Consider the following 26,464-nt stretch of genomic DNA (forward strand, 5'->3'; position numbering starts at 1 on the left):
TGCTCAGCCAGTCTGCCTGAATGTTCTCCTTGCCTGGTAGGTGTATGGCTAGCAGGTCTATCTGGAGAGGGATGGCCCACCTCCATATCTCCTGCACCAGCGTCGAAAGCGTTGACGACTGTGTTCCACCCTGTTTGTTGATGTAGAACATCGCCGTGGTGTCTGTCTGTAGCAACACCCTCTGCCTGTACAGTCTTGTCTGGAAGGCTTTCAGTGCAAGGAAGATTGTCTTCAGTTCTAGGTAATTGATGTGCTTTGTCGCATCTGCTGGCGTCCAAAGACCCCTCACCTTGAGTTCCTCCATGCGAGCGCCCCATCCCTTCAGGGATGCGTCCGTGGTGATGGTCACTGTCGGAGTTGGGAGTGTAAGAGGCTGTCCCCTTGTTAAGTTCTCCAGGGTCCACCATGCCATCTCCTTCTGCACTGCGTGCGTCACCACCACAAGATCCTCCCAACTGCCCGAAGCCTGTGACCATTGTTCCTGCAGCCATTCTTGCATGGGTCTCATGTGGAGCCGCACATTCGGCACTAGGTGGATGCATGATGCCATCATCCCCATGATCTTGCTCGCAGTCCTCACTGTCCGAGCTTGCCCCTTCCGGTATAGGCGAGTTTCCTTGACCAGTGCCCTTGCTCTCTTCTCGCTGGGGAACACTTTGCCCTGTAAGGTGTTGATCTCTGCCCCCAGGAAGATCTTCACTTGCTCCGGCTCCATTGATGATTTCTTCCAATGGACGGAGAACCCCAAGTTTATGAGTGTGCTCGTCACTGTATGTGCATGCTGCTTGCACTTCAGGTACGAGTTTGCTTTCACCAGCCAGTCGTCGAGGTAAGGGTATACGTGTATCCCCTGTCTTCGTAAGTGCGCTGCGACTGCCGCGAGGCACTTCGTGAATACCCTCGGTGCTGATTTCAGTCCGAAGGCCAGCGTTGTGAACTGGTAGTGGCCTCCTCCGATTGCGAACCTGAGCATATGCTTGTGCTTCTCGTTCATCGGTATGTGTAAGTAGGCGTCCTTGAGGTCTATCGTGACCATGAAGTCTCCGACCTGCAACTGCGGCAGCACCTCCTGCAAGGAGGTCATTTTGAACTTTTGTGTTCTTATGAATTTGTTGAGGAACCTCGGGTCTAGGATGGGTCTCATTTTGTCGTCGACCTTTGGTACTAGGAAGTACGTGGAGTATATTCCCTTGATCCTTTCCCTGAAGGGAACTCTTTCTATGGCCTTTTTTTGTATAAGTTCTTGCACTTCCTCCTGAAGCCTCGCCTGCTGTTCTTTTGCTGGTGGCTTCCCCCTTGGTTTTCTGTTTGTTGGTTTTCTCTCCAACTCCAAGCAGTATCCGAATTGAATGATGTTTAGGATCCATTTGTCTGATGTTATTTCTCTCCATTCCTGGAGATAGAACTTTAATCTTCCTCCCACTGGTGTCATGTGGTCGTAGGTCATTAGATTGTCCTGACCCCTTCGTACGTGGTGCCCCCTGGGATCTTTTCTGTGGTCGGGTACCCGGGGGAGTGTGAAGTCACTTCGAGGTGGGCTGCTGCCCCCCTCTTCTATTCTGGCCACGTCCATTTCTCCCTCGAAAGGACTGACCCCTTGGTTGGTATTGCCAGGACTGCTTCTGGTGACCTTGCTGAGCCTGCGAGTCTGCCTGGTGCGTCTGCTGGAAGGCCTGGTGCGATGTACCGGGCTGGTTTCCCCCTCTCCCGCCGGGCCTCCGTGCCGGGGTGCCTCTTCTGTTGCCTCTGAACTGCAATGCCCCCATGGATCTTGCAGTCTCGTTATCTTTTTTGAGTTGGCTTAGTTTGTCGTCAACCGTTGCTCCGAAAAGTGTTTCGCCGTTGAACGGTGTGTTCAGGATACTGTGTTGTACCTCGGGTTTGAACCCTGAGATCCTGAGCCAGGCGTGCCTCCTTTCCGTGACACCCATCATCATTAGCCTGCTGGCGGTGTCTGCTCCGTCCAGGGCCGTCTTAAGGCAAGAATTTGCCGCGTTCTTCCCTTCTTCGATCAATTTTTCGGCCTTCTGCCTGGCATCCTGGGGTAGGTCCTTCACCAACTGCCCCAGCCCCTCCATGATCTGGTACATGTGCCTGTTTAACAGGGCGTTCTCCCCACCAGATCCATCCTCTTGCTCTCCTTATCCGGCGGTGGGCCCGAGGTAGTAGATACGCTCGCCCTCTTCCTAGCTGTGGCCGTGATAATGGAGTCAGCGGAGACATTGCCTCGAATGTAGGCCGGGTCCTTCGAGGAGTGTTTGTATTTTTTCTCTGTTCTGGGAGTTACCGCCTTGCATGTTGCGGGCTCTTTGAACGCTTCCTTTCCCTGCGCCAAGACGCTCTCGAGCATTGGGAGGAACTGGCTTCTTGACTGTGTTGGGAGCAATGTCTCTAGCAGGAAGTCTGCTTTCTGTTTTTCTTCATCGAGCTTTAACTTGAATGCAGTCGCGGCAGATTGTATCGCCGAGTTGTATGCCCCGACGTCGTCCGGCGGCGAGGGTCTCGAGGGGTATGAGTCGACCGCCTCCTCCGGGCTCTCGGTGTCGACGTCTAGGTAATCCTCCTCGCGTGGGTCAGAGGTGACCGACTCAGCGTCCACTCTACTGCCCTCTTCGTCCTCGTAGCTGTAATCCTCGTAGGGATTTTCTTCCGCTTCCCGGTCGTCGACCATCTCGTCGCTAGGCACATGGTCGTCGACATGTTCCTCTTCCTCCTCGACCAGATCTAGCACGGCGTGCTTGGTCTTGTGTGGAATCGTGAAAGCACTCATCTCGGCGGCGACCTCCTTTCTCCGCTGCAAGAGGCTTGCCATCTCGGCTTCCAGCCGACGTCTTTTCCTTTCCACCTCGGCCGCGTTTTCGGCTTCGGAACGTTCGGCTCCCCTCTTCGGCGCCTGGTTCGGCATCGAGATTTTCGGCGTCCACGGCTTGGACGTCGAACTGGCTTTCGGGTCCTTGGGCGTTGCCGAGGCTTTAGGGTCTTTCTCTCTCGACGTCGATCGGTCCCTTTCGGCGACGATCTTCGACGCTTTCTGCTGGTCAACAGCCTTCGGCGCCAGGGACTCCTTCTCCGAGGATCCGCTGGGCCTGCTCGTGGTCGCGGACGGCAGATGTCGCTGCGTCGGCGCCTTCGGGCTCTTGGCCTCGTACTTTCGAGACTCAGGGTCTCTTGTGTTCTTATGGGACGTCGAGTCTCCTACCTTATCAGGTGTCTTCTTGTAATCGGTCTCTACGACCGTGTAGCCGTCGTCTTCGGCGGCAGCGTTGTCCTCCTCCTCTGAGGACCCCCCCAGCTCGTACAGCGATGGCGTCGGGGATTTTCCTCCGAGGGCGGCGTGTGCTACCCTCTGTCTCTTCCTCACACGGAGTGTCTTCTGGGCGAAGACGGCGCAGGCGTTGCAGTCCTCGCTTCTGTGTTCTACCGGTAGGCAGAGGTTGCAAACCGGGTGCTGGTCTTTCTGTGCGTACTTGTGTCTGCAGTTCGGGCAGAACTTGAACGGCGTGTTTTCCATCTTCGTGCGTTCAGGCCTCCCTGAGCACGTGGACGTCGACGATCGTCGAAGTTCGAGGTTTTCACCTTCTTTCTTCTTCGTCAATGTTCTGTGAAGTCTTCTTTAGTCGTCTTCTTCCAATATCTCCTCCAACTTCCACTCTTTTCAGTACTTTCTCCAAAAATGTCTGGAGCCCAACGGGAACGATCCAGACCCGACCGCGGAAAAAAGAATCTAAAGATGGTGCCCAAGAGTGGGAGCTTCCGCAGGAAGCATGCAGACGTCACCGGAAATGCGCCCGAGGAGGTGTGACGCCGACGCCCACAAGGGCTACAAAAAAAAAAAAAAAAAAAAAGAAGACTACGAATCCGGACCCAACCACAAGACCGCGGAATATGCACAGCATAGTGAATCCAGAAAGATTCACGCTGCAAAAGTATATACAACCGAACCTACAAAAGAGGGGCATAAAGGAGGATCCACAGCCTTTTCTGTGGACTATGCCATAAATTTGTTCCATTCACAGGCATATACCATTTTAGTGGAGTGACAACAAGCTGACAAGATCACACCAGAGATTCCGAGTGGAAGGTCAAAAGCTGTCTACTGCAGTGCTCAATCTCCACACAAAAAGGTAAAGGCTGGAAAGGTTCGGATTGAAATATCAGACTCTTCGTGCCAAATACGGAGACACAAGAATGACGTCAGCCCAATTGTGCTTGATCTTCTTGAGCACTCTGGGCAAAAGTGGTATAGGCGGAAAGGCGCAGGAGGCCAAAGCTCCACTCCAGACAAAAAGCATTGCCTTGAAAAACCTACTATGTGCAATACTGTTGTGTAGGAAGCTAGCTCTGTACATACTATACCAAAGTGAGGTATAGTGTGCAGAGTCCAGGGAGTCCCCAGAGGTATAGCCGAGGCTAAATTAGGTAAGTACTAACAGCTCTGTGGTAGTGTGGGTGAGCAGTTAGGCTTATGCAGACTGTGTGTTAAGCATTTATTGTATTCACTCACTCAAGACCAATTAAGCACGTACAAAAAAGGTACACTTAGGTTTACTTTTAAGAACCAAGCAAGAATTGGCACAGGTAAGTAAAATATACCCTCAAATGCAGGACTACACAAGGAAATGCTGTTGTGGAGTTTGCAATAGTTGCAGGTTGGTATTGATTCAAATTGCAGACTTCATTACTGTGAGAAAGCCATATTTTTGCATGGCCCCTACTTTTTTCTGAATTGCTGATGTGCTTTGACTACTGAGTATGTCCTGGGCTCCTGCCAATCAGGTGCCCAGGACCTGTGTTCCTACCCTAAAACTGTGTTGAAACTAAAACCCAATTGGTATCTCTGGCCAGTTGTCAGCCCCTGGTAAATGGTAACCTAGGTACCCAGGGCATTGTGATCAGAAAAGACCCCTAAGGGTTGCAGCACCAATTGTGCCACCCTTAGGGGGCCTGCACCCTGACACCCACACACTGCCTTTGCAGGCTGAGTGTTCTGGTGCAGAACTAAACAAAGTCGACATGGCACACACCCCTGTGTGCCATGCCCACAAACCCACTGATCTGGCATACATCAGTCACCCCTCTAGCTGGGTGCCCTATGACAGTGGTGTGGGCACAGGTGCATGAGCCCTGTGACTCTACAGTACACATGGCCATTCCTGGGAACTAAGTGCAGTAATGCCATTAAGAGTATATGGTGCTGGGAGGTTGTCATTACGAACTCCACATGACCATAATGGCGACACTGAAGACTGAAAAATTTGATATCAAACTTCACAGCACAATAAAACCCACACGGGGGCCAATGTGGGATTTAATGTAAAATGCACCAGAGGGTATCTTAGAGATGGACCCTGAAACCTAACCTGCAATCCACGTCTTGTCTGAGAGGGTGCCTAGGCTCCCACACAGCAGACATGTTGCTGGAACCCTGGGTAGAGAGCCATCCGCTCTCCTGGGCCTGCAACAATGCCCGCCCTGGGCGAGGTGCTAGGCCTCCTCCCCCAGGATGTGCAGGGGAAGCTTCAAAGGCATGCCGCCTTTGTGAGCTTCTCCAAGCCACTTGCTGTAATCAGCAACTGGCCCCCACTGGTTCTGACCCCCACTCTGGCGGGAAGACCGGGGGAAAAACAAAGGAAGGGGAGGGGGTGTGCCAGTATCTGCCAAACCCACCCCTCAGGTGGGAGAGGCGAGGTGAAGCATAACCCCAGGCTCCTGCCATCTTGAGCATGGGGAGCCCTGCCCAATCAGAGACAGGCCCCTGCCCCCCTTCCACAGGAGAGGAGCAGGATTAGGTGTGTACTCACCCCAGGACAGGGACCAATTGGTCCCTGCCCTTGCCCTACCTGTAACGCCCCTAAATTTAGTATTTAGGGGCACCCTGAACCTTCCTTCCTTAGACCCCGATTTGAAACAAGAAAGAAGTACAAGAAACAAGAAGACCTGACAAGCAGCTGCTAACAAGAGGACAGCTGACTTGGCCCCAGCCCTACCGGCCTGTTGATCCTTGAACCTGCTCCTGCTACAAACCCCAGCCTCTCCTGCAGAAAGCAACCTTGAAAACACAGGAGGACCTGCCTGCCTCATCTAACGACTGGGAATCCCATGAGCATTGGTTCTTGTCAAAAAGAAACTACTATATGTCAAAATAAACTCCCTTTGGGTTGTTTTTAGAAGAAGACACCAATTCTTACAGACTACTAAACAAATATCATTCACTCCTTAGGACCTTTCAGTTGGAGCAATGCAAAACACAACAAAAACAGTTCTATAAAAACAAATGGATTCAATGTGACAATTTATTCATATAAAAACCAAGTTAAAAACAAATATAAAAAAAAATTCTTTTGAAAGAATTAGAATTTGGGAAAACAGACAGTAAAGAACGGAACAAATCAAATACACATTCTAGACCTAAACCTAAGCAATTCCTAAAAGTAATAAGGGAGGTGCAAAATCAAGGTAAAAATTCTACAACAGTTAGAGTAATCCTTGTTCATTGTATATTGCACTTCTCCCCTTAGCTCAACGCGTTTCAACGGACATTAAAATACAGCCGCCTTCATCAGGAGTATATTGGCTGTCATCCCAAAGTTAATTTCTTATTACAATACTCGTGAGTCTTCCTATAGCGATTGTCGTCCACACAAGAGTGATCAGCTATTGCTTGAGGTATTGACTTAATTCTTTATTAGTCATATATAGAGGTCATCATCCTTGTAGTAAAAGGCCTACGCTGTAGATGAATCAGCCGTAGAAGAAAATGTATCTATATAAAAATATCCCTTGCTAAACAGCAATGTGGAGTCAGTAGTTTTGGAGATTGTCTATCCAAAAGCTAAGCATAGAAAATATAATTTATATAAAAACAGAATGTTTCTGCACGCGGTACGGTAGCCCCTCTTGAATCAATTCAGAGAGCTTCAATAGATCGATACTGGATCCACTGTCCGCTTTATAAGAAGATTTTAGCCTCAGCTTCTTTCATTTAGTGGCTTGAGGCGTAGGTGTGCCGCCACTGTCGCCAGGCACTTTGTAAACACCCTGGGTGCCGTAGTGACTCCGAAAGGTAGGACCCTGAACTGGTAATGTTTATTTTGGATGGTGAACCTGAGGTATTTTCTGTGTGACTGGTGCAGTGGAATATGAAAATACGCGTCCTTCAGATCTAATGTTGCAAGAAAATCTCCCTGACTGTAGGACTTGCTGCAGTGTTAGCATGTACTCTGACAGAATGTACTGATTGAGGGGTCTGAGGTCCAGTATGGGTCTGAGGGACCCGCCCTTTTTTGGTATCATGAAGTACAGTGAGTAAACTCCTGTGCCTCTTTCTTCCACAGGCACAAGCTCGATTGCGTCTTTTTGCAGCATGACGAGTACCTCCTTCTGCAGTAAGTACAAATGCTCGGTGGACATAGGACGGTGTCTTGGGGGTATGTTGGGTGGAGTGGATGTTAACTCCAGACAATAACCGTACTGGATAAGCTGTGTGACCCACCTATCTGTGGTGATGGACTTCCAGACAAGCAGGAACTGTTGAAGTCTCCCCCGACAGGTTTTGTATGGTCGGGGGACAGTGACAAGGCGTCACTGTTTGTTAGTGGCGGAGGATCTGGAGTTGTTGTTTCCACGACCTCTGCCCTTGGCGCTGTTTCCACGATATCCACCTCTACTTTGTTTGGTGTATGTGGTTTGCGCGCCACCTTTATAGTACTGTGTGTTCTGGGACAGCTGGCCTCTGGAAACACCTATTGCTTGAGCGACGAAAAGAACCACCCCTGAACTGCTGCAACTGTAGAGCCCCCATAGACTTTGCAGTCTGTGTCTTTCTTGATTTTCTCCAAGGTGGTGTCCACCTCTGGGCCAAAGATGATCAGGGTTTACTGTGTGATTTAGAATGGTGGTCTGGATCTCTGGCTTGAACCCGGAGATCCTGAGCCAGGTATGTCGTCTCAACATGACGCTAGTGTTAACAGCTCTGGCCGCGGTGTCTGCTGCGTCCAGTGCACATTTGATAGAAGCATTTGATATGAGCTTCCCTTCCTGGATGAGCATCTCAGCTGCCTCCTTATATTCCTCTGGTAGGTGCTGTAACAGGGTCTCAAGTGTGTCGTAATGGGCCCTGTCATACCTGGCTAAGAGTGCCTGAGTGTTTGAAATGCGCCAGATATTGGCCGCTTGAGCTGCTACCCTTTTCCCTGATGCCTCGAACACCTTAGATTCCTTATCTGGGGGAGGAGCATCACCCGTTGTTTGTGAATTAGCCCTCTTCCGGGCATTAGAAACAACAAGAGAGTCCAACTGCAACTGTCCCTTAATGCAAGTAGGGTCGCCAGGCGCTGGTTTGTACTTTTTTTCAATCCCGGGGTTTATTACCCTGGCCCTTGTAGGCTCCTTAAATATATCCCCAGCATGCTTCAAGACACCCTTCAACATAGGCAGAGTCTTGACAGTCCTCTTTGAGGTGGAAGGGTGTCGAAAAGAAAGTCTACATCAATGGGGTCAGCATGGAGCTGGACGTCATGATTCTTAGCTGCCCTTTCAATGAGGGCACTAAACGCTGCCGAATCCTCAGTAGGCAACGTTTTCACAGCATACACCTGTGTGTCTGGGGCAGTGTGTGGATCACCTGGGTCAGCAGCATCTGCCCAGGGTTCATTCGTGTCATCTGGATCAGTGTCCACAGGATAGCTGTATTCGTCATTATCACCTTCCCCAGTGTCCACATCTGAATAAGTGGGTGAGGCATCATGGCCACGTGGAGATACAGGTTCTACAAGTGAACAGGTGTTGAAGTAGAATCCTTCCTTTTTGGTGGTATTTTATAGGACTCCATTGGCTTTTCAGGGGCGATTTTTCTTTTATAAAGAGAAAGTCTGCCTGTCTCAGCATCGATAAACTGTTCCTGTTGCTCTTCCAACGATGACTGTTGATGCTTTGCGGCCGGGACCACAGTTGTCGGCTTCGGCACCGTGGACACCTTCCTGGGCACGTCGACGGCCATTTTAGGGACGAAAGCATTCGGTACCACTTTCGGTGGCAGCGTGAATTGGATGGGCGCCGACGTCTTCTGAGGTTTATCGGCAGGCTTAGAAGGTGGAGGATCCTTAGGCCCGAACCCCGAAGCCTTGTCCTTGGTGCGCTTTAGGGAGTCTGCCACCTGCTTCGAGAAGGAGGCGGACGGCTGCGTCGACTCGACGGAGTCCTTCGAGGAACCACCAGGCGTGGACTCGGGGGCTGTTCCGCTCTTGGCCTTGTCCGGCCGACGCGGAGGCTCGAGAACCTACGGATCACCGAGTCCTTTGTCGGTGTAGTCTGTCTTCGGCGCCGATTTGTTCGGGTCGACTGCCTTGACCTTTGCCTTCAGCGTGCTAGACTTCGTCTCGACGCCCTTCAGCGGTTTCTTTGGGGCGATAACACTCTTCTGCTTCGTCAGTGCCGACAGGTCTGAGGACTTCGAGCCGACCAAAGCAATACGCACTTTCGGTTTCGATGTAGGCACAAGTGCTTTTGGTTGCGTCAATACCTGTGCTTTCACTTTCGGTTTCGAATTCGCTGTTTGCGGCTCCTTAGAAATGTCCGAAGCAGAGCCCGAGGGCGGGGCTGTAGAACTTAATGGAAGATCTTTGGTAAGGCCTTGTGGCGATCCCTCGAACTGAGCCTTATGAAGCGTTTCTGCCCCAGTGTCAGTTTGTGGGCATAGCTCCTCGCTCGAGCTATCTTCCATGTCCCCAAAGGCCCCATCGTCGTCTCCTACCTAGTCGACGACGTCTTCCGCATCGAGCATCTCAACATCAGCGTTGTAGTTGGAGTCGACCTCCGACGTGGGATTCGACAGGTTCTCTCGAACCTCCAGGTCTGCTCCTTCATCATCCCCGGCATCGAAGATGTCCACTGGCTCCGGTGCAGTCTGCTGGGCTTCCTTGCTCGCAGCGAGTCGATGCATAAGCGTCTTCTTGGATCGAAAAAGGGAACAAGCCATGCAACTGGCTTCATCATGATCCGGCGACAGACACTTGTTGCACACCGGGTGGACGTTGATGTGGGGATATTTGGAGTTGCACACGGGACATCTCTTGAACGGGTTCCGTTCCATGATGGGTCGTCAATAAGGGCTCTGGCTTCGACCGGGCCTTCAGCGTCGAAAAGCACGCGGCTCTTCTGTTCCAGCTCAGTTCCCGAGCTGGATATCCAGAACTGGGCACTGATCGCAAGACAATACCAACGAAAAAAACGAAAGGCCTTTTGGCCTTAAGAAACTTTTATATCGATTCTGACTTGAGTGAACCAATATATATCCGAACCCAATGGTGAAAAAAAACAATCTGAGGATGGAGTCGATGCCCATGCGCACTGTAGTCCAGGGGAGGAGCCACCTATCTCGTGATACTTCGAAGACTCTTCCAGGACAACAATGTGCGATCATCCGGACCCAACACTAGGCGGCGATCTATGCACAGATATGAATTCAGCAGCCCACATGCCTCGAACCGAGCCATTACTTTCAGGACTACGCAGGATCTGTTGCCTCAGCAACCACTGTGGGAGGCGTTAAAAACAGTCCTTAGGGAAAAGGCCATTGCTTCCATCACAGCACATAAACTGGAAGGGCAACAGGAACTGAGGACTACAAACAGCAAAGACCCACCACGCTAATGACCCAACTCATATTACATCCCACAACTTGCGCCTTAAACAGCAACAACATAAGGGACGCCTCACAGAATTAACACAACAGCAACTAGAGGCCACTCGCCATAAAGTGTATGACATAGGTGATAAGGCCGGGAAGTTACTGGCATGGCTAGATAGCCGTGAAAAGAGTGATAGGTGGATTGCACAGATTTGCATGGAGGAAGGACAGGCAGCAACTGACCCACACACGATAGTGGGCGCGCTGGCGTGCCACTTTCGGGGAATCTATTAGTCAGACTTCGAGATGTCCCTGGATGAGGCGCTGTCATATGTGCGAGACCTTGCAATGCCCAAGCTAACCCCAGAGGAGGCGCTAGAGCTGGAAGATGATCTTACCATAACTAGCTGAAGGCAGCCATAGGGGCGCTGCAATCAGGTTAAGCCGTAGACTCTTCCAGGACAACAATGTGCGATCATCCGGACCCAACACTAGGCGGCGATCTATGCACAAATATGAATTCAGCAGCCCACATGCCTCGAACACATAGGCCCCTGGGTACCTATTTGGCAAGAGCCCAGGGCACACTCAGGCAAAGCACATAAGCTGTCCAGCAAAAAGTGGGGCAACCATGCAAAAAGAGGACACTTTCTTACAGGATTCTACTGCCATCTTCCGGCAAGACTGAGTGAAGGTCATGAGCATTGAGATCTTAAAATGTCTTCATCCGGACAACCTTCTGCATAGGAGTCCTGTTGCTCTTCCTTATGAGGCTTTGGTGTGGTGGTGGTTGGGGGGGGGGGGGGGTCTATGATTTGGGGGACAGTTTGGCATTTCCATCTTCCTGAGTCTTTACCTCCATGGATCTTGTTTGTACGCAAAACCTCCTGAGACACCTAAAGTCCCTCTTCTTTTGCAAGAGACCCACCATTTTGGCTTACAGCGTCTGTGGCATTTTCCCTTTTCAGTGTAGCTGCTGCTAACTCTCTCCGTCAGTCTCCATTATCTTTTGACATGAAGCCCGTTTGAGGGTTTAGCTCCTACAGTGTCCTGTTTTGACCTGTGAGGTAGGTCCTACCATTACTGCACTTGCTGGATAAACAGAGGCCCATTAGAGAGAGCTGTTTCTGCAACAACTATCTTTATATAGTGTGCCCACCTTTGATTTTCCTCTTGCTTCAGGGTCTTGGGCTGAAACTCAGCACATAATACAGCCTTCGCAGCTGTAGTTGTTTGGCAGGCAGAGGTTACAGACCTTGCGGGTGTCCTTCTACACAAACCTCTGGTGCCACTTTGGGAAGAGTACTATATATCTCCCTCAACAGTTGAGGGTTTCTACATTCTCTGACCATGTGGTCGAGTTCCTTCAGACATTATCATGTTGTAGTATTCAGTGCGTGTCTGATCTGAAGTCCATTACTTTACTCTCCAGGTTGAGACTTTTCCAGAATGTTGTTGCTTTTGGTCAATCATTTGTCGGTGGATCGATCCTCTTGATCCTACTGGAGCTCTTCTGCAAGCTTCTAAAACAGTGGAAAATAATAACCTGAAGATAGCGACCACACCCATGGGCTTCCAGGGAGTACACCAGATGTCCAAGGGAAGAACATACCAGCCAATGGTCAACATTGTCTTTTCTCGGTGGGGAAGGGGGGGGGGGGGGGGGGGGGGGGACTACAAGAAACCATTCTGGACAAAATTACTATCTGTTGATGAATACTACACAGCATGAGAATTCAGAAGGCATACTGCATTGTTGTAGAGTCCCTGTATTTTTTCACCTCTATACAGAACAGTATTTCTTGAACAGGTCCCAGTCTTAACATATGGCAAGCACACTGTTGTGCGCCCATGTAGTCTTTTCCTGGAGATGCACTGCAAAGCCTACTTCCTACCCAAAGTGGTGTGGGGTAATATTAATTATACCTGCTAGGAAACACTGTCACATCTCTCAAAATAAACATTTCTATGCCAAAAATGCTCAATTCCACACTGCACTGGGACAGGAACAGACTAATTTGCATACAGCCAGGTTCTGAAACTGGGATGGTGCAGTGAGCTAAAAAACGGTGTTGGATCTAGCCCTGATCTCTTGACTGGGTGAGAGTATTCTGTTTAATTCAGAGACTCTGTCCCTCACCACCCCTTGTTGTAAATATTTTTGTCCACCCTAAGCGTGGAAGGGTATACTCAGATGTGAGTCCCTTGCTCATTGCACCATCAGGATTCAAGCAAGCCGGGCCGAAGAGGCTGAAATGCCAGAAACCGGTCCCCGGTAGCTTGTTTCCTTCCCAGTGTAAGACTTGGCTTTTGTAGTTTGGTTTGCCCTGTTCCCATCATGCACTGGGACAGGAACAGACTAATTTGCATACAGCCAGGTTCTGAAACTGGGATGGTGCAGTGAGCTAAAAAACGGTGTTGGATCTAGCCCTGATCTCTTGACTGGGTGAGAGTATTCTGTTTAATTCAGAGACTCTGTCCCTCACCACCCCTTGTTGTAAATATTTTTGTCCACCCTAAGCGTGGAAGGGTATACTCAGATGTGAGTCCCTTGCTCATTGCACCATCAGGATTCAAGCAAGCCGGGCCGAAGAGGCTGAAATGCCAGAAACCGGTCCCCGGTAGCTTGTTTCCTTCCCAGTGTAAGAATTGGCTTTTGTAGTTTGGTTTGCCCTGTTCCCATCATGCACTGGGACAGGAACAGACTAATTTGCATACAGCCAGGTTCTGAAACTGGGATGGTGCAGTGAGCTAAAAAACGGTGTTGGATCTAGCCCTGATCTCTTGACTGGGTGAGAGTATTCTGTTTAATTCAGAGACTCTGTCCCTCACCACCCCTTGTTGTAAATATTTTTGTCCACCCTAAGCGTGGAAGGGTATACTCAGATGTGAGTCCCTTGCTCATTGCACCATCAGGATTCAAGCAAGCCGGGCCGAAGAGGCTGAAATGCCAGAAACCGGTCCCCGGTAGCTTGTTTCCTTCCCAGTGTAAGAATTGGCTTTTTTAGTTTGGTTTGCCCTGTTCCCATCATGCACTGGGACAGGAACAGACTAATTTGCATACAGCCAGGTTCTGAAACTGGGATGGTGCAGTGAGCTAAAAAACGGTGTTGGATCTAGCCCTGATCTCTTGACTGGGTGAGAGTATTCTGTTTAATTCAGAGACTCTGTCCCTCACCACCCCTTGTTGTAAATATTTTTGTCCACCCTAAGCGTGGAAGGGTATACTCAGATGTGAGTCCCTTGCTCATTGCACCATCAGGATTCAAGCAAGCCGGGCCGAAGAGGCTGAAATGCCAGAAACCGGTCCCCGGTAGCTTGTTTCCTTCCCAGTGTAAGAATTGGCTTTTGTAGTTTGGTTTGCCCTGTTCCCATCATGCACTGGGACAGGAACAGACTAATTTGCATACAGCCAGGTTCTGAAACTGGGATGGTGCAGTGAGCTAAAAAACGGTGTTGGATCTAGCCCTGATCTCTTGACTGGGTGAGAGTATTCTGTTTAATTCAGAGACTCTGTCCCTCACCACCCCTTGTTGTAAATATTTTTGTCCACCCTAAGCGTGGAAGGGTATACTCAGATGTGAGTCCCTTGCTCATTGCACCATCAGGATTCAAGCAAGCCGGGCCGAAGAGGCTGAAATGCCAGAAACCGGTCCCCGGTAGCTTGTTTCCTTCCCAGTGTAAGAATTGGCTTTTGTAGTTTGGTTTGCCCTGTTCCAATCATGCACTGGGACAGGAACAGACTAATTTGCATACAGCCAGGTTCTGAAACTGGGATGGTGCAGTGAGCTAAAAAACGGTGTTGGATCTAGCCCTGATCTCTTGACTGGGTGAGAGTATTCTGTTTAATTCAGAGACTCTGTCCCTCACCACCCCTTGTTGTAAATATTGCTTCCATCACAGCACATAAACTGGAAGGGCAACAGGAACTGAGGACTACAAACAGCAAAGACCCACCACGCTAATGACCCAACTCATATTACATCCCACAACTTGCGCCTTAAACAGCAACAACATAAGGGACGCCTCACAGAATTAACACAACAGCAACTAGAGGCCACTCGCCATAAAGTGTATGACATAGGTGATAAGGCCGGGAAGTTACTGGCATGGCTAGATAGCCGTGAAAAGAGTGATAGGTGGATTGCACAGATTTGCATGGAGGAAGGACAGGCAGCAACTGACCCACACACGATAGTGGGCGCGCTGGCGTGCCACTTTCGGGGAATCTATTAGTCAGACTTCGAGATGTCCCTGGATGAGGCGCTGTCATATGTGCGAGACCTTGCAATGCCCAAGCTAACCCCAGAGGAGGCGCTAGAGCTGGAAGATGATCTTACCATAACTAGCTGAAGGCAGCCATAGGGGCGCTGCAATCAGGTTAAGCCGTAGACTCTTCCAGGACAACAATGTGCGATCATCCGGACCCAACACTAGGCGGCGATCTATGCACAAATATGAATTCAGCAGCCCACATGCCTCGAACACATAGGCCCCTGGGTACCTATTTGGCAAGAGCCCAGGGCACACTCAGGCAAAGCACATAAGCTGTCCAGCAAAAAGTGGGGCAACCATGCAAAAAGAGGACACTTTCTTACAGGATTCTACTGCCATCTTCCGGCAAGACTGAGTGAAGGTCATGAGCATTGAGATCTTAAAATGTCTTCATCCGGACAACCTTCTGCATAGGAGTCCTGTTGCTCTTCCTTATGAGGCTTTGGTGTGGTGGTGGTTGGGGGGGGGGGGGGGGGGGGGGGGGTCTATGATTTGGGGGACAGTTTGGCATTTCCATCTTCCTGAGTCTTTACCTCCATGGATCTTGTTTGTACGCAAAACCTCCTGAGACACCTAAAGTCCCTCTTCTTTTGCAAGAGACCCACCATTTTGGCTTACAGCGTCTGTGGCATTTTCCCGTTTCAGTGTAGCTGCTGCTAACTCTCTCCGTCAGTCTCCATTATCTTTTGACATGAAGCCCGTTTGAGGGTTTAGCTCCTACAGTGTCCTGTTTTGACCTGTGAGGTAGGTCCTACCATTACTGCACTTGCTGGATAAACAGAGGCCCATTAGAGAGAGCTGTTTCTGCAACAACTATCTTTATATAGTGTGCCCACCTTTGATTTTCCTCTTGCTTCAGGGTCTTGGGCTGAAACTCAGCACATAATACAGCCTTCGCAGCTGTAGTTGTTTGGCAGGCAGAGGTTACAGACCTTGCGGGTGTCCTTCTACACAAACCTCTGGTGCCACTTTGGGAAGAGTACTATATATCTCCCTCAACAGTTGAGGGTTTCTACATTCTCCGACCATGTGGTCGAGTTCCTTCAGACATTATCATGTTGTAGTATTCAGTGCGTGTCTGATCTGAAGTCCATTACTTTACTCTCCAGGTTGAGACTTTTCCAGAATGTTGTTGCTTTTGGTCAATCATTTGTCGGTGGATCGATCCTCTTGATCCTACTGGAGCTCTTCTGCAAGCTTCTAAAACAGTGGAAAATAATAACCTGAAGATAGCGACCACACCCATGGGCTTCCAGGGAGTACACCAGATGTCCAAGGGAAGAACATACCAGCCAATGGTCAACATTGTCTTTTCTCGGTGGGGAAGGGGGGGGGGGGGGGGGGGGACTACAAGAAACCATTCTGGACAAAATTACTATCTGTTGATGAATACTACACAGCATGAGAATTCAGAAGGCATACTGCATTGTTGTAGAGTCCCTGTATTTTTTCACCTCTATACAGAACAGTATTTCTTGAACAGGTCCCAGTCTTAACATATGGCAAGCACACTGTTGTGCGCCCATGTAGTCTTTTCCTGGAGATGCACTGCAAAGCCTACTTCCTACCCAAAGTGGTGTGGGGTAATATTAATTATACCTGCTAGGAAACACTGTCACATCTCTCAAAATAAACATTTCTATGCCAAAAATGCTCAATTCCACACACGCATACGTCAAGTACCTTTAGGGACATGAAAGCCCCTGATGAGTCAAAGGTCCCCATTTCATCATCTTCATCATCCATGCACCATTCAGGCAAACCATCCTTGTCATCTTCAAAACTGTCACTGTTTGCTCGATTCCTCCTTTGACCCCGTTCATCCTCTTTATCCCGGAATTCAAAGTCAAACTTCTTCCGCGAACCTCCATGTTCTCTCCAGCCTGCAGAACGAGGAGCATCTGAAGGACAAAGGGGACAGGAGATTTAACGCAGAAATGAAATGCTCATAGTAGCAAATCCATGTATTTTTAATAGTACTCCCTAAAGTAAAGCTGGTTACTTGTGAAATGCAAAAGAGGAAAACAAACACTCCTGCATATAATTACTGAGGAACCCACAGAATATTAAAAGGATTAGGTTACTTTCCCTGTAAACATCGATTCTTGGCATGTAGAGCTATAAATTCACATGCATTGCATACTCCTGCTATCTAGTGTTGGGTCCGGATGTTTGCAAGATGTTTTTGTTCAAAGTGGTCTTTTCCAATCACAAGGTAAGGTGTCTCCTCCTTTCGGTGATAGTGTGCAAGGGCATGAACTCCATCGTTAGATTATTTTTCCGCAAAAGGGTGAGTATGGAGTAAGTGTACTATGGAGATGTCCATGCATATATAATGTGAATACTAATAACTGCAACAACCATGGGTGTCCGGGGAGGAGGGAGGGCCATGTGAATCTACAGCTCTGCATGCCAAGAACAGATGCTTACTGGGTGACAATCTGTTTGAGGCATGTGTGCTGTAATCAAATCAAATACGCTTTATTCGATTTTATCAAAAAATCATAAAAGCGTACAAGTACAATTTATGCAGAGGAATTAAAAAAAATTTCACCTGAGCAAGGTTACAAAATAGATAAAACATTTCTATAAAATTTAAAATCTTCAACAATCATTGGACAAAGGGCCTCGTATTCCACTGATCAATCAATATTGACGTGTACTACTTAACACATTGAGTTTCTAAATTTCATCACTGACTTCAAAAAGCGAGAAACAGCAAAGATAACATCCACATCTTCTAAGAGCAATAATTTCAAATATGCAGGTTTACAGGTTCTTATCCCCCAGCGCTTAAGTAAGGGTAGAAGGAATCATTTCCTCGGGCTAGTATACAAATTACAAAAGAACATGATATGAATATTACTTTGTATTGAATGGTCATCACATGGACATATTAATTTCAGCGAGGCCCAATCATTCTGTTTCGGTAGAGTGACCATGCGGAAGAAAATCCCTAGGCGCAGCCTAGTCAGAAGCATGCGAGGATAGGGTGCTATTTCAGGCCCAAGATAAGATTGTAAGCCTTCAGTAGGGGTAATTTGCTGATAGCTTAGGATTGTACCTTTAAGTTTCTCTATGTACCCATCTTGCACTTTCTAGGTGTGTAATTAGTAGTTTTTTAAGGGCCGGCCTAGTCATGCTTTGTAAAGTCTCTGGATCATCGTAAAATTCAGAGTGTCCAATGTTAGAGAACATAGTTTGTACATATCGCAGCCATTTGACTTTTGCTGCACCATCCAGAACCATGCAGTCTTTAATGAGGTTTCTGTTCAATTTGCACTCCTCTGTAGTCCAAATCTTATGCCAAAGCAAACAGGGTGATATTTTTATGATGTCACTAAGGTATTTAACGCCGGTCTCAATGTGAGTCATAAAAGTCGACGTTGTTTTTGAGACACACTAGGTAACAAATGAAAATGTTCTCGCAAGTTTGTAACGAGGACACATTCTCAAAGCCCCAGAGACCTGCGCCATATGCAGCCGTGGCTATACACTTTGCCCGGTAGATCTGTATCATTTCTTGAATTGGTTTACCCCCAATTTTGCCTGCAAAGGTTCGTAAAGCACCTATGGCACGACTGAAGGCGAGTTTCCTAACTGACACTGCATGTTTCCACCTTCCCCGCCTGTCAAACACGATGCCCAGGTAGCAAAATGTGTCTGTTATGGCAATCTTTTGCTGGTCCAGATATATTGAGCATGGGGGTCTATTGATCTTTTGGGAGCAGGACATGGAGAAAGTTTTAGAAATGTTCACCTTCAAGTTTCTTTTACCCATATAAGATGAAAAGCCTACTTTTGTCCTTGACATGATTGCCGCGTCATCGGCATATAAAAGAATGGGTACGGGCCTACCATTGACAGCCGGGTAATCGCTTGACAGAGTTAATAAACTCTCAGCGATAGAATTTATATAAAATGTAAAAAGCAAGGGCGCAAGTATGTAGCCTTGCCTCACCCCTCTGTTTATGGCAAATTTTTGTGAACATTCCCCCTGAGTCCCAAACCTTACTCTAGCCCCTGCGTCTCTGTATAATTCTTTAATGAATGTGAGAATGATTGAGTCCACCCCAATGTCCTCCAACGTCGACCAGAGCAGCGCGTGGTCCACGCAGTCGAATGCGGAGCTGAGGTCGACAAAGGTTATAAATAGGTCCCCTTTTTTAGCCTGCGTGTACTTAGAGACTAATAGGGACAAATTTAGACATTGCTCAAGTGTCCCTAGTCCCTTTCGGAACCCATATTGGAACTCCGAGATGACCTTTTTCTCTTCTTCCCAGTGTTGTATTTTCTTGAGAAGAATCCTTCCTGCGACTTTCATAAGTCCGTCCAGTAGCGATATTGGACGGTAACAAGCAGGGTCGTCCCTGTTCCCTTTTTTAAATATGGGGACTACAATCGTGTCCGACCAGGTGGTAATGAACCCACATTTATTTCCCATATTCAATACATTAGTTAGCAAAGGAACCCAAAAATCCGGCTCTGATTTATAGACATCAACTGGGGTGTAATCAGGGCCGGGGGCTTTGCCTGAGGCACTTTCCCTAAGGGCATCTTCAACTTCTAAGGTAGTAAATACCAGTTCAATCGGATAAGGGAGTGCTGGGGAAACAGTTAGCTGATTATCCTGTATTATACTATCTGCAGATGAAATCACCCTACATGGGTTCGGGGCATTCCCCTGGGTATTGTTAGAATAAAGATTACCATAGTGTTCTACCCAGAGCTCACCCGTTATGGCTACTTCCACGGAGTTGTCTCTATCACTTAAATTATAGACAGATCTTATAACTTTCCAAAAGGCATTACTATCCTTGTTCCTAGCAGCTTCCCCCAAGGCTTCCCAGGCCTCCTTCTTCAGTGTCGCCCTCCGCTGTTTGATAGCCAGCTTATAATCTTGTCTCGCCTGACGAATTTGAACCCTATATTTTGGGTCAGCGGACAGAGCTTTCTTTAAATTTTTCAATGTCGATGTGCATCTAGAGTCAAACCACCCACGGGTATGCCTCCCATTATCCTTGCAGTTCCTAGTCAGTGCATTTTTTATGTGACGCTGTATGTTAGAAAATGCAGCCATAATGCTCTTTGGGTCAGTATCTTCCTCTAAGCAGGCAAGAATGTCCGTGGAACAAGAGGATAGGAGGTTTTGAAAGAAGGATGTTGGGTTCATTTTCTCCCATTTAATTACATACCCGTTAGTCTTGGTTAAGGTAACCTCATATGGGTATGAAACCCTACTAGGTTCCTTTGCTTTGTCCCCCGTCAGTTTTGCCCTAAAGGTGATGGGATAATGATCGCTCATAGGGTCATCCCCAATTTTACAGTAGGTTATAAAATCAGGATGAGTTGGTGATATCAACGCAAAATCAATTGTGGTTTTACAACCTCTTCCATTATACGTTGGGGCAAAGGGAACAGGGGGGGGGGAGCATGCCTGGTTGATAAAAGTGAGGTCAAAGGTAAATATAACGTTGTTAAGAAGAGACCCCATGTTGGTATGGGAGAAGTGCAAGGGACCATCCTCCCCGAGATCTGACAGGCCGCACAAACCTAGCTCAGAAGACGGGCAGATGGTACAATTGAAGTCACCCACCCACAGCACTATATGATCCCCTGTACCTTGTTCTCTCAGTTTGTGGATATGATGCATCATAATGTTCATATTTGATTCCACTTCACTAATTGGCAAATTATTATAGAAGTTCACAAGAATCACCCTTTGCGAAGTGCCCCATTTAAGTGATATAATTTGAAAATACTGACTGGATTGGAAATTGCAAACTTTTACATCCCCTACATTCGAGATGTATGTGCACAGGCCCCCCTTGTTGCGACCCTGGGCTGATGGCACGGCAGGAGAGTGAAAGGTTCGATAGCCCAACATGTGGGCTTCCTCTGTAAGCCAGTTTTCTTGAAGACACAGGATGCCATACTTCTGCACAATCTCCAGCCACGGTTTGTGGGTGATCTTACTACCAAGGCCTGCTACATTCCAGGAAAGAAGAGAGTGCATTGGTTTCTATATTCCTGTGGATGATGCCCTCCATTCCCCTTTATGCCTTTCAGATCTTGCGAGTGTGCAGGCTCTACCTGTCGTGTAACCTGGGCAGTAAGAGCGTGCTGTTCAGGGGAGTTTAGGTCTAGCCCAATGTGACTTGGAACTTGGGATCTAGGCATTGATTTTTCTCTCGAGTCAGTCTCCATTGGGGGATTATGAGGATTGGTAGGGATTGAAGCAACACTCATTCCCAGTCAATCCACCTGATCCAGACACTCAAACCGATTCATAGTAGACGCTCCTTCCCACCAGTTGTTAATGGGTTGACAACCATCCCCGTGTCCTTTCCATCTGCGATTGTGAACTATTGACCAAGCCCCAGGTGGCTCAACAGTCTGTTTTGGAGGATAGAAAAAAGTAAGGGGTCTGATGACAATAGATTGGTCATATCACCTGAATCCCATGAAATGATATGTTGGGCTGTGTGGGGGTCTGCAAATGAAACCACTATGCAGTCGCCAGGGATGGATTTATGTGTACGACCCACCCATGGCACTCTCCTAACCATTAGAACCCTGCTCCTAAGAGTGTTAGGAAGCTGCCCATTGACATTAAGCCAGTGAATCACCTTATTCTTTAGGGACCACTGGGTCTCCATGGAATGTGGGTCAAGTGCTGGTACACCAGCCAGTACAACGACATAGGGTCCGGCGTCAGGAGGGAGATCAATATAACCCCCACGAAAGTTCGGCCACCATGGTACTGATTGGCTATACACGCAGTAGGAGGCATATTAATCTTATTGGGCTTGTGGGCAACCTTGGGGACTGGTTTGGGTAAAGTCAGGTTCTCAGGGCCTTTTGTCACTGGTATTGAGGGTACTGGAACATTTGGCTTAGACCGGGATTTGGGTATTGGGGTAGGTTTAGGTGGGGGTGGAGGCAAGACAGGGGGGACCATTTCAGGGGCAGGGGAGCTAACGTCAGTTACTGGAGCCGGATGGATACCATCATCACCATCGTGGGGAGTACCTTCAGCAATACGAGGAAAATTTGCTTCCAGTTGCTTTAGGCTAAGAGTGGCCAGGGAGACTAAGGTCTTATCCATCTCTAAAAGATTATTCTCAATACGTGAAAGTCTGAGTTCCAAAGGTGACAGTAACTGTTTTAATGTGACCCAAACTGTTTTAAGAAAATCTTCGTCATCACCCCCCTTGTCTCTGTCCCTCCCTGGCTCACTTTGCCCTCCCTCTAGGAGTTTCTCGCCGTGTGTGGTGAAAGGCCCTAAAATAGGATCAGGGACCGCGTTAAGGTTGCTGTGTTCCTTGCCCGCCCCTATTAGGTGGCTATCCAAGTTTGGCACTTCTATGGTCTCCCCGTGGTGGGTAGTGTTCACCTATTGTTAAAGAACTGCAACCTTGCAATTTTGGCTTTTTTGCGAGCGTAGGCAGACCTCGCATTGCTTTTCTTTTTTAGAGTTGGCCCATCTTTATTTTTATTTTTCGCTGCAGGGGGAGGGGGGTCAGGACTGTCAGGCAAAATAATGGCAGTCCCAGGTCCAATGGGCACGGTTCCCTCAGAAGTTTTAGGGGGCACGGCAGTTAAAGTGGGTATAGGCTCTAATGGAAGGGAAAGAGAAAGGGGAACATGGTGAACATCAGCACTAATTAACAGTGAGGGTGGGCAAGAAGCATGTTGTGGTGATGCAGCAGACGCAATTTTCCCCAGAGAAGATTTTTTAGAATGGGCAAAGGTCTGTGAAAGCCTACGTGCAGCATCAAGCTCAACTGACACCCTCTTCTGCATTTTAGTGATTTCAGCGTCAATTGCCAAGTTAGTCTTCACAAGAAAATCATCCCATGTCCCGCTGGCCTTACTCAGCCCCATTGCAGTTTTACTGCGACTACCCCGTGTGCTCATGGTAAGTCTGAATTACAGTACCGACAATGTGCTTAATAATGACAGTAGGCAAGCCAGTAAACTCGAACCAAGGGGGGTGGGCCAGGCCAGTCCTCTTTGTCCTCAAACGGCCTCAAACGGCCCGGTCTTCGCCCGCGCGCGTCCCGCGTTCGCGTTCGGGCGGAGTTAAAATGGAGGAGGAGAGGAGGGGGCGGGAAGAGGAACCAGGTGCGCGCGGTGGACGGCGCAAGCACTTCTGGTCCTCGCAGTCCCGCTCCCTAGGCAGGTGACGTTTGTGGCTCTCCCCCAGCAACGGAACAGCGATGGTGACCGAGCTGGTGTGCTCCCTGGTCACAGGAAAGGCTCCGCAAAGGGCTCCGCAGTGCAAAAGTGCCCCAGGTACGGCCACAAACAAAGTCCACACTCTATTGAAGTTCACGAGCGGCAACCGCGCCAGCGGGGGCCGCGAGGAGTCTTAAAGCCCGCAGGAAGGTCGGAGGGAGGAGGGGGCGGGAAGAGGAACCAGGTGCGCGCGGTGTACGGCGCAAGCACTTCTGGTCCTCGCAGTCCCGCTCCCTAGGCAGGTGACGTTTGTGGCTCTCCCCCAGCAACGGAACAGCGATGGTGACCGAGCTGGTGTGCTCCCAGGTCACAGGAAAGGCTCCGCAAAGGGCTCCGCAGTGCAAAAGTGCCCCAGGTACGGCCACAAACAAAGTCCACACTCTATTGAAGTTCACGAGCGGCATGTGTGCTGTAGATACACATGTTTTGCATAGACTATATAGCAGTACCCTCCAAAAGCGGCGGATAACCAGTGGGTGTTGCAGTTGTTTGAAAGTGTTTTTAGTGCTGCCTGTACGACATTAGCCTGTTGACGTGATAACACATCTACACAATAGTGCTTTGTAAATGTGTGTGGCGTACACTATGTAGCTGCCTTACATTTATCAGCTACGGGAATGGACCTATAAAGGCCAGAGATGCCCCGATTTTGCAAGTAGAATGTGCTCTAGGAGGTACTGTTAAGAGTTCTTTTCGCTTTAATGTATCAAGTTGGAATACATTTGACAATCCATCTCAAAATGCCAGATTGAGATTGGCTTTCCTTTATAAGGTGGAGCAAAAGCAACAAAAAGTTAATTTGCTTTGCGAAAATCTTTTGTCTTATCAATGTACTACAATAAAGCTCTTGACATCAAGTGTGTTCAGAGCCCTCTATGCTACAGAATCAGGTTGAGGAAAGAATACAGGTAACAGCTGATTGGTTGATGTGAAAAGCAGAGACAACCTTTGGAAGAAAATTTGGATATGTTCGAACTATCCTATCTTTATGCAGTTGAAAGGGTTCTTCTAAGGCTAATGCCTGTAGCTCACTAACTTGTCTTAGTGAAGTAATAGCTATTAAGAAGGCAACTTTTAGTGAAAGAAATTGTAGTGAACAATTGTGAAACAGTTCAAATGGTGGGTCCATAAATCTTTTAAGAACATTGTTAAGGTTCAGGCATATGCACCTGGTACTCTGGGTGGTATTCTTTTAAGGCTTCCATAAAAGATTTGATCACAGGTACTTTAAATAAAGATGAATGTTGCCTGTTATGAAGACCTGCTGCTACTGCTGCAAGGTGTCTTGAATAGATGTGTAGGCTGTTGTAGATGCAAAAGATAACAATGTTTAGTATAGACGCCTCAAGCGGATCAATTGAGTTATTACAATATACAAAAAATCTTTTCCACTTTGCTGTATAACGCTCTAGTGGTAGGTCTTCTTGCTTCTTTAAGAATTATAATACACTCTGGTGGTAGGTTTAGGTAACCTAACTCCAACTTCAGGAGCCAAATCTCAAGGTTGAGGTCTTTATGATTTGAATGCCTGATTTTTCTATGGTTCTGTGAGAGAATTTGAAGTTAAGTGAAGCTTCTTTTGTGGATCCACTGACCGTTCCAACAGTGTGGTGACCCATGGTTGCTGAGCCCACCTACGATCTACGAGAATCAGTGTGAGATGTCTGCCTGAGTTTCCGAACTAGAAATGGAAGGAGAGGAAGAGGCGGAGAAGTGTAAAGAAACATTTCAGACCAATTCATCCATAGGGCATAGAGCATTGCCTTTGGATAGAGGGTGTGGGAACCAGGAGGCGAAGTCTGGGCATTGAGTTCTGTTCTGTGGCAAAGAGGTTTATTTGTGGAAATCCCCATTTTTAAAAATACAGAAGCAGAACCTGTGGGTGTAGTTCCCATTTGCGTATTTGTTGTTTCTTTCTGCCGAGGAGATTAACAAAAAAGTTGTCTGTGCCTGGAAAGTGCTCTGCTAGTAGATAGATTTAGTGATGAAATGCCCAACGCCAAATTGTCAGAGAGGTGGGACAGTCTGAGAGTGTGTCCACTTTTTTTGTATATAGTACATTGTCATATTCTCCACCCGGATTAAGACAACTTTCTTTGCAGGGTGAGGTAGAAAGGCTTTCAACACTATTTAAACTGCTTTCAGAACAACTTGTGAAATAGGGTCGATAAAAGGCTACCCTTTTGACAAATTTTGTGTGCTCCACCACTGCAGAGAGCGATGAGTGCGGCTGTCTACCAACACAAGATATGTTAGCTGACCTTGTGCTTGATTGCACGGACGTGCAATGCATTCTTTTTAGAGGGCGCATGTTTAGTCTTGCATGAGGCACTATTTTGATGCATGATGCCATCATCCATAGTAACTGCATGAATGTTCTTGCTGAGAGATACTGGTTGACTTGAAACTGTTGTAACAGTATCTATGAAAACTGAATCCTGGCTGTATTGGGATATGCTAGAGCCAAGTGAGTGTTAAGAATGGCTCCTAGATGCACAAGTTACTACTTGTGTAACGATATATCTGTAAGAGACACTAGTTAGTGATAGATTCCTTACCTTAGAATATCCCCAGGCGTCAGACTGGATCCGGAAACTTTTGCGTAGCAGTACCCTTGCGCATCGGTAGGCGTAGTCTGCGGCTCCGTGTCCGGCGTCGTGGGCCCCGTGATGACGTCAGAGTACTTAGACGCCGCCTCAGCTTGCGGACGTCAGTTCTTAGACACAGCTTTTCTGCGCCAGAAACGCAGAGCTATGCTAAAAACCAACACTGGTGCCTTGAAACTAGGGCCCTGAAAGGAGATGACCTTAACCCTAGATATCGGTTTGCAGAACGGGGAGGATGGGTGGGTCGGTAAGGAATCTATCACTAACTAATGTCTCTTACAGATATATCGTGACACAAGTAGTAACTTGTGCATCTGAAAGAGACACGTTAGTGATAGATTCCTTACCTTAGAATAGATACCCCAGCATTACCAACCCCGGTGGTGGGTCTTCGAACCAATAATCACACCAGAAAGTCCTGGAGGACGGAACGGCCAAAGAAGCCATCCCTCCGGACTTGGCTGTCCAGGCAATAGTGTCTTGCAAACGTGTGCAGCGAGGCCCACGTAGCTGCCTGGCAAATGTCCTGTAGGGGCACTACCCGGCCCAGGGCAGTAGTAGTTGCCGTGGCCAGAGTGGAATGAGCCCTCAGCCCAACAGGGGGTTCCTTCTTAGCCAAGGAGTAACACGCCTTGATCAGGGGGCAAGATGGCCGCTGAGGAGTTGTGCTGAGAAGTCGCACTATTTTCCTCTCCTGTGAGTGCTGGTCTAGGGA

At 48.3% G+C, this 26,464-nt stretch overlaps 1 protein-coding gene across 2 annotated transcripts in view; it reads right to left on the reverse strand.

The window, feature by feature from the left end:
• The window catches only part of GIGYF1 (GRB10 interacting GYF protein 1), a 1,483,862-nt gene that overhangs the window by 936,912 nt on the left and 520,486 nt on the right, over window positions 1–26,464 (reverse strand). For both annotated transcript variants that reach the window (XM_086946110.1, XM_086946109.1), the window contains exon 11: window positions 16,586–16,803. In XM_086946110.1, coding sequence (XP_086802236.1) covers window positions 16,586–16,803 — 218 coding nt within the window. The remainder of the gene's footprint in view (window positions 1–16,585; window positions 16,804–26,464) is intronic.

The sequence above is a fragment of the Lissotriton vulgaris genome, chromosome 12, assembly GCF_964263255.1.
Source record: "Lissotriton vulgaris chromosome 12, aLisVul1.2, whole genome shotgun sequence".
Classification (NCBI taxonomy): domain Eukaryota; kingdom Metazoa; phylum Chordata; class Amphibia; order Caudata; family Salamandridae; genus Lissotriton; species Lissotriton vulgaris.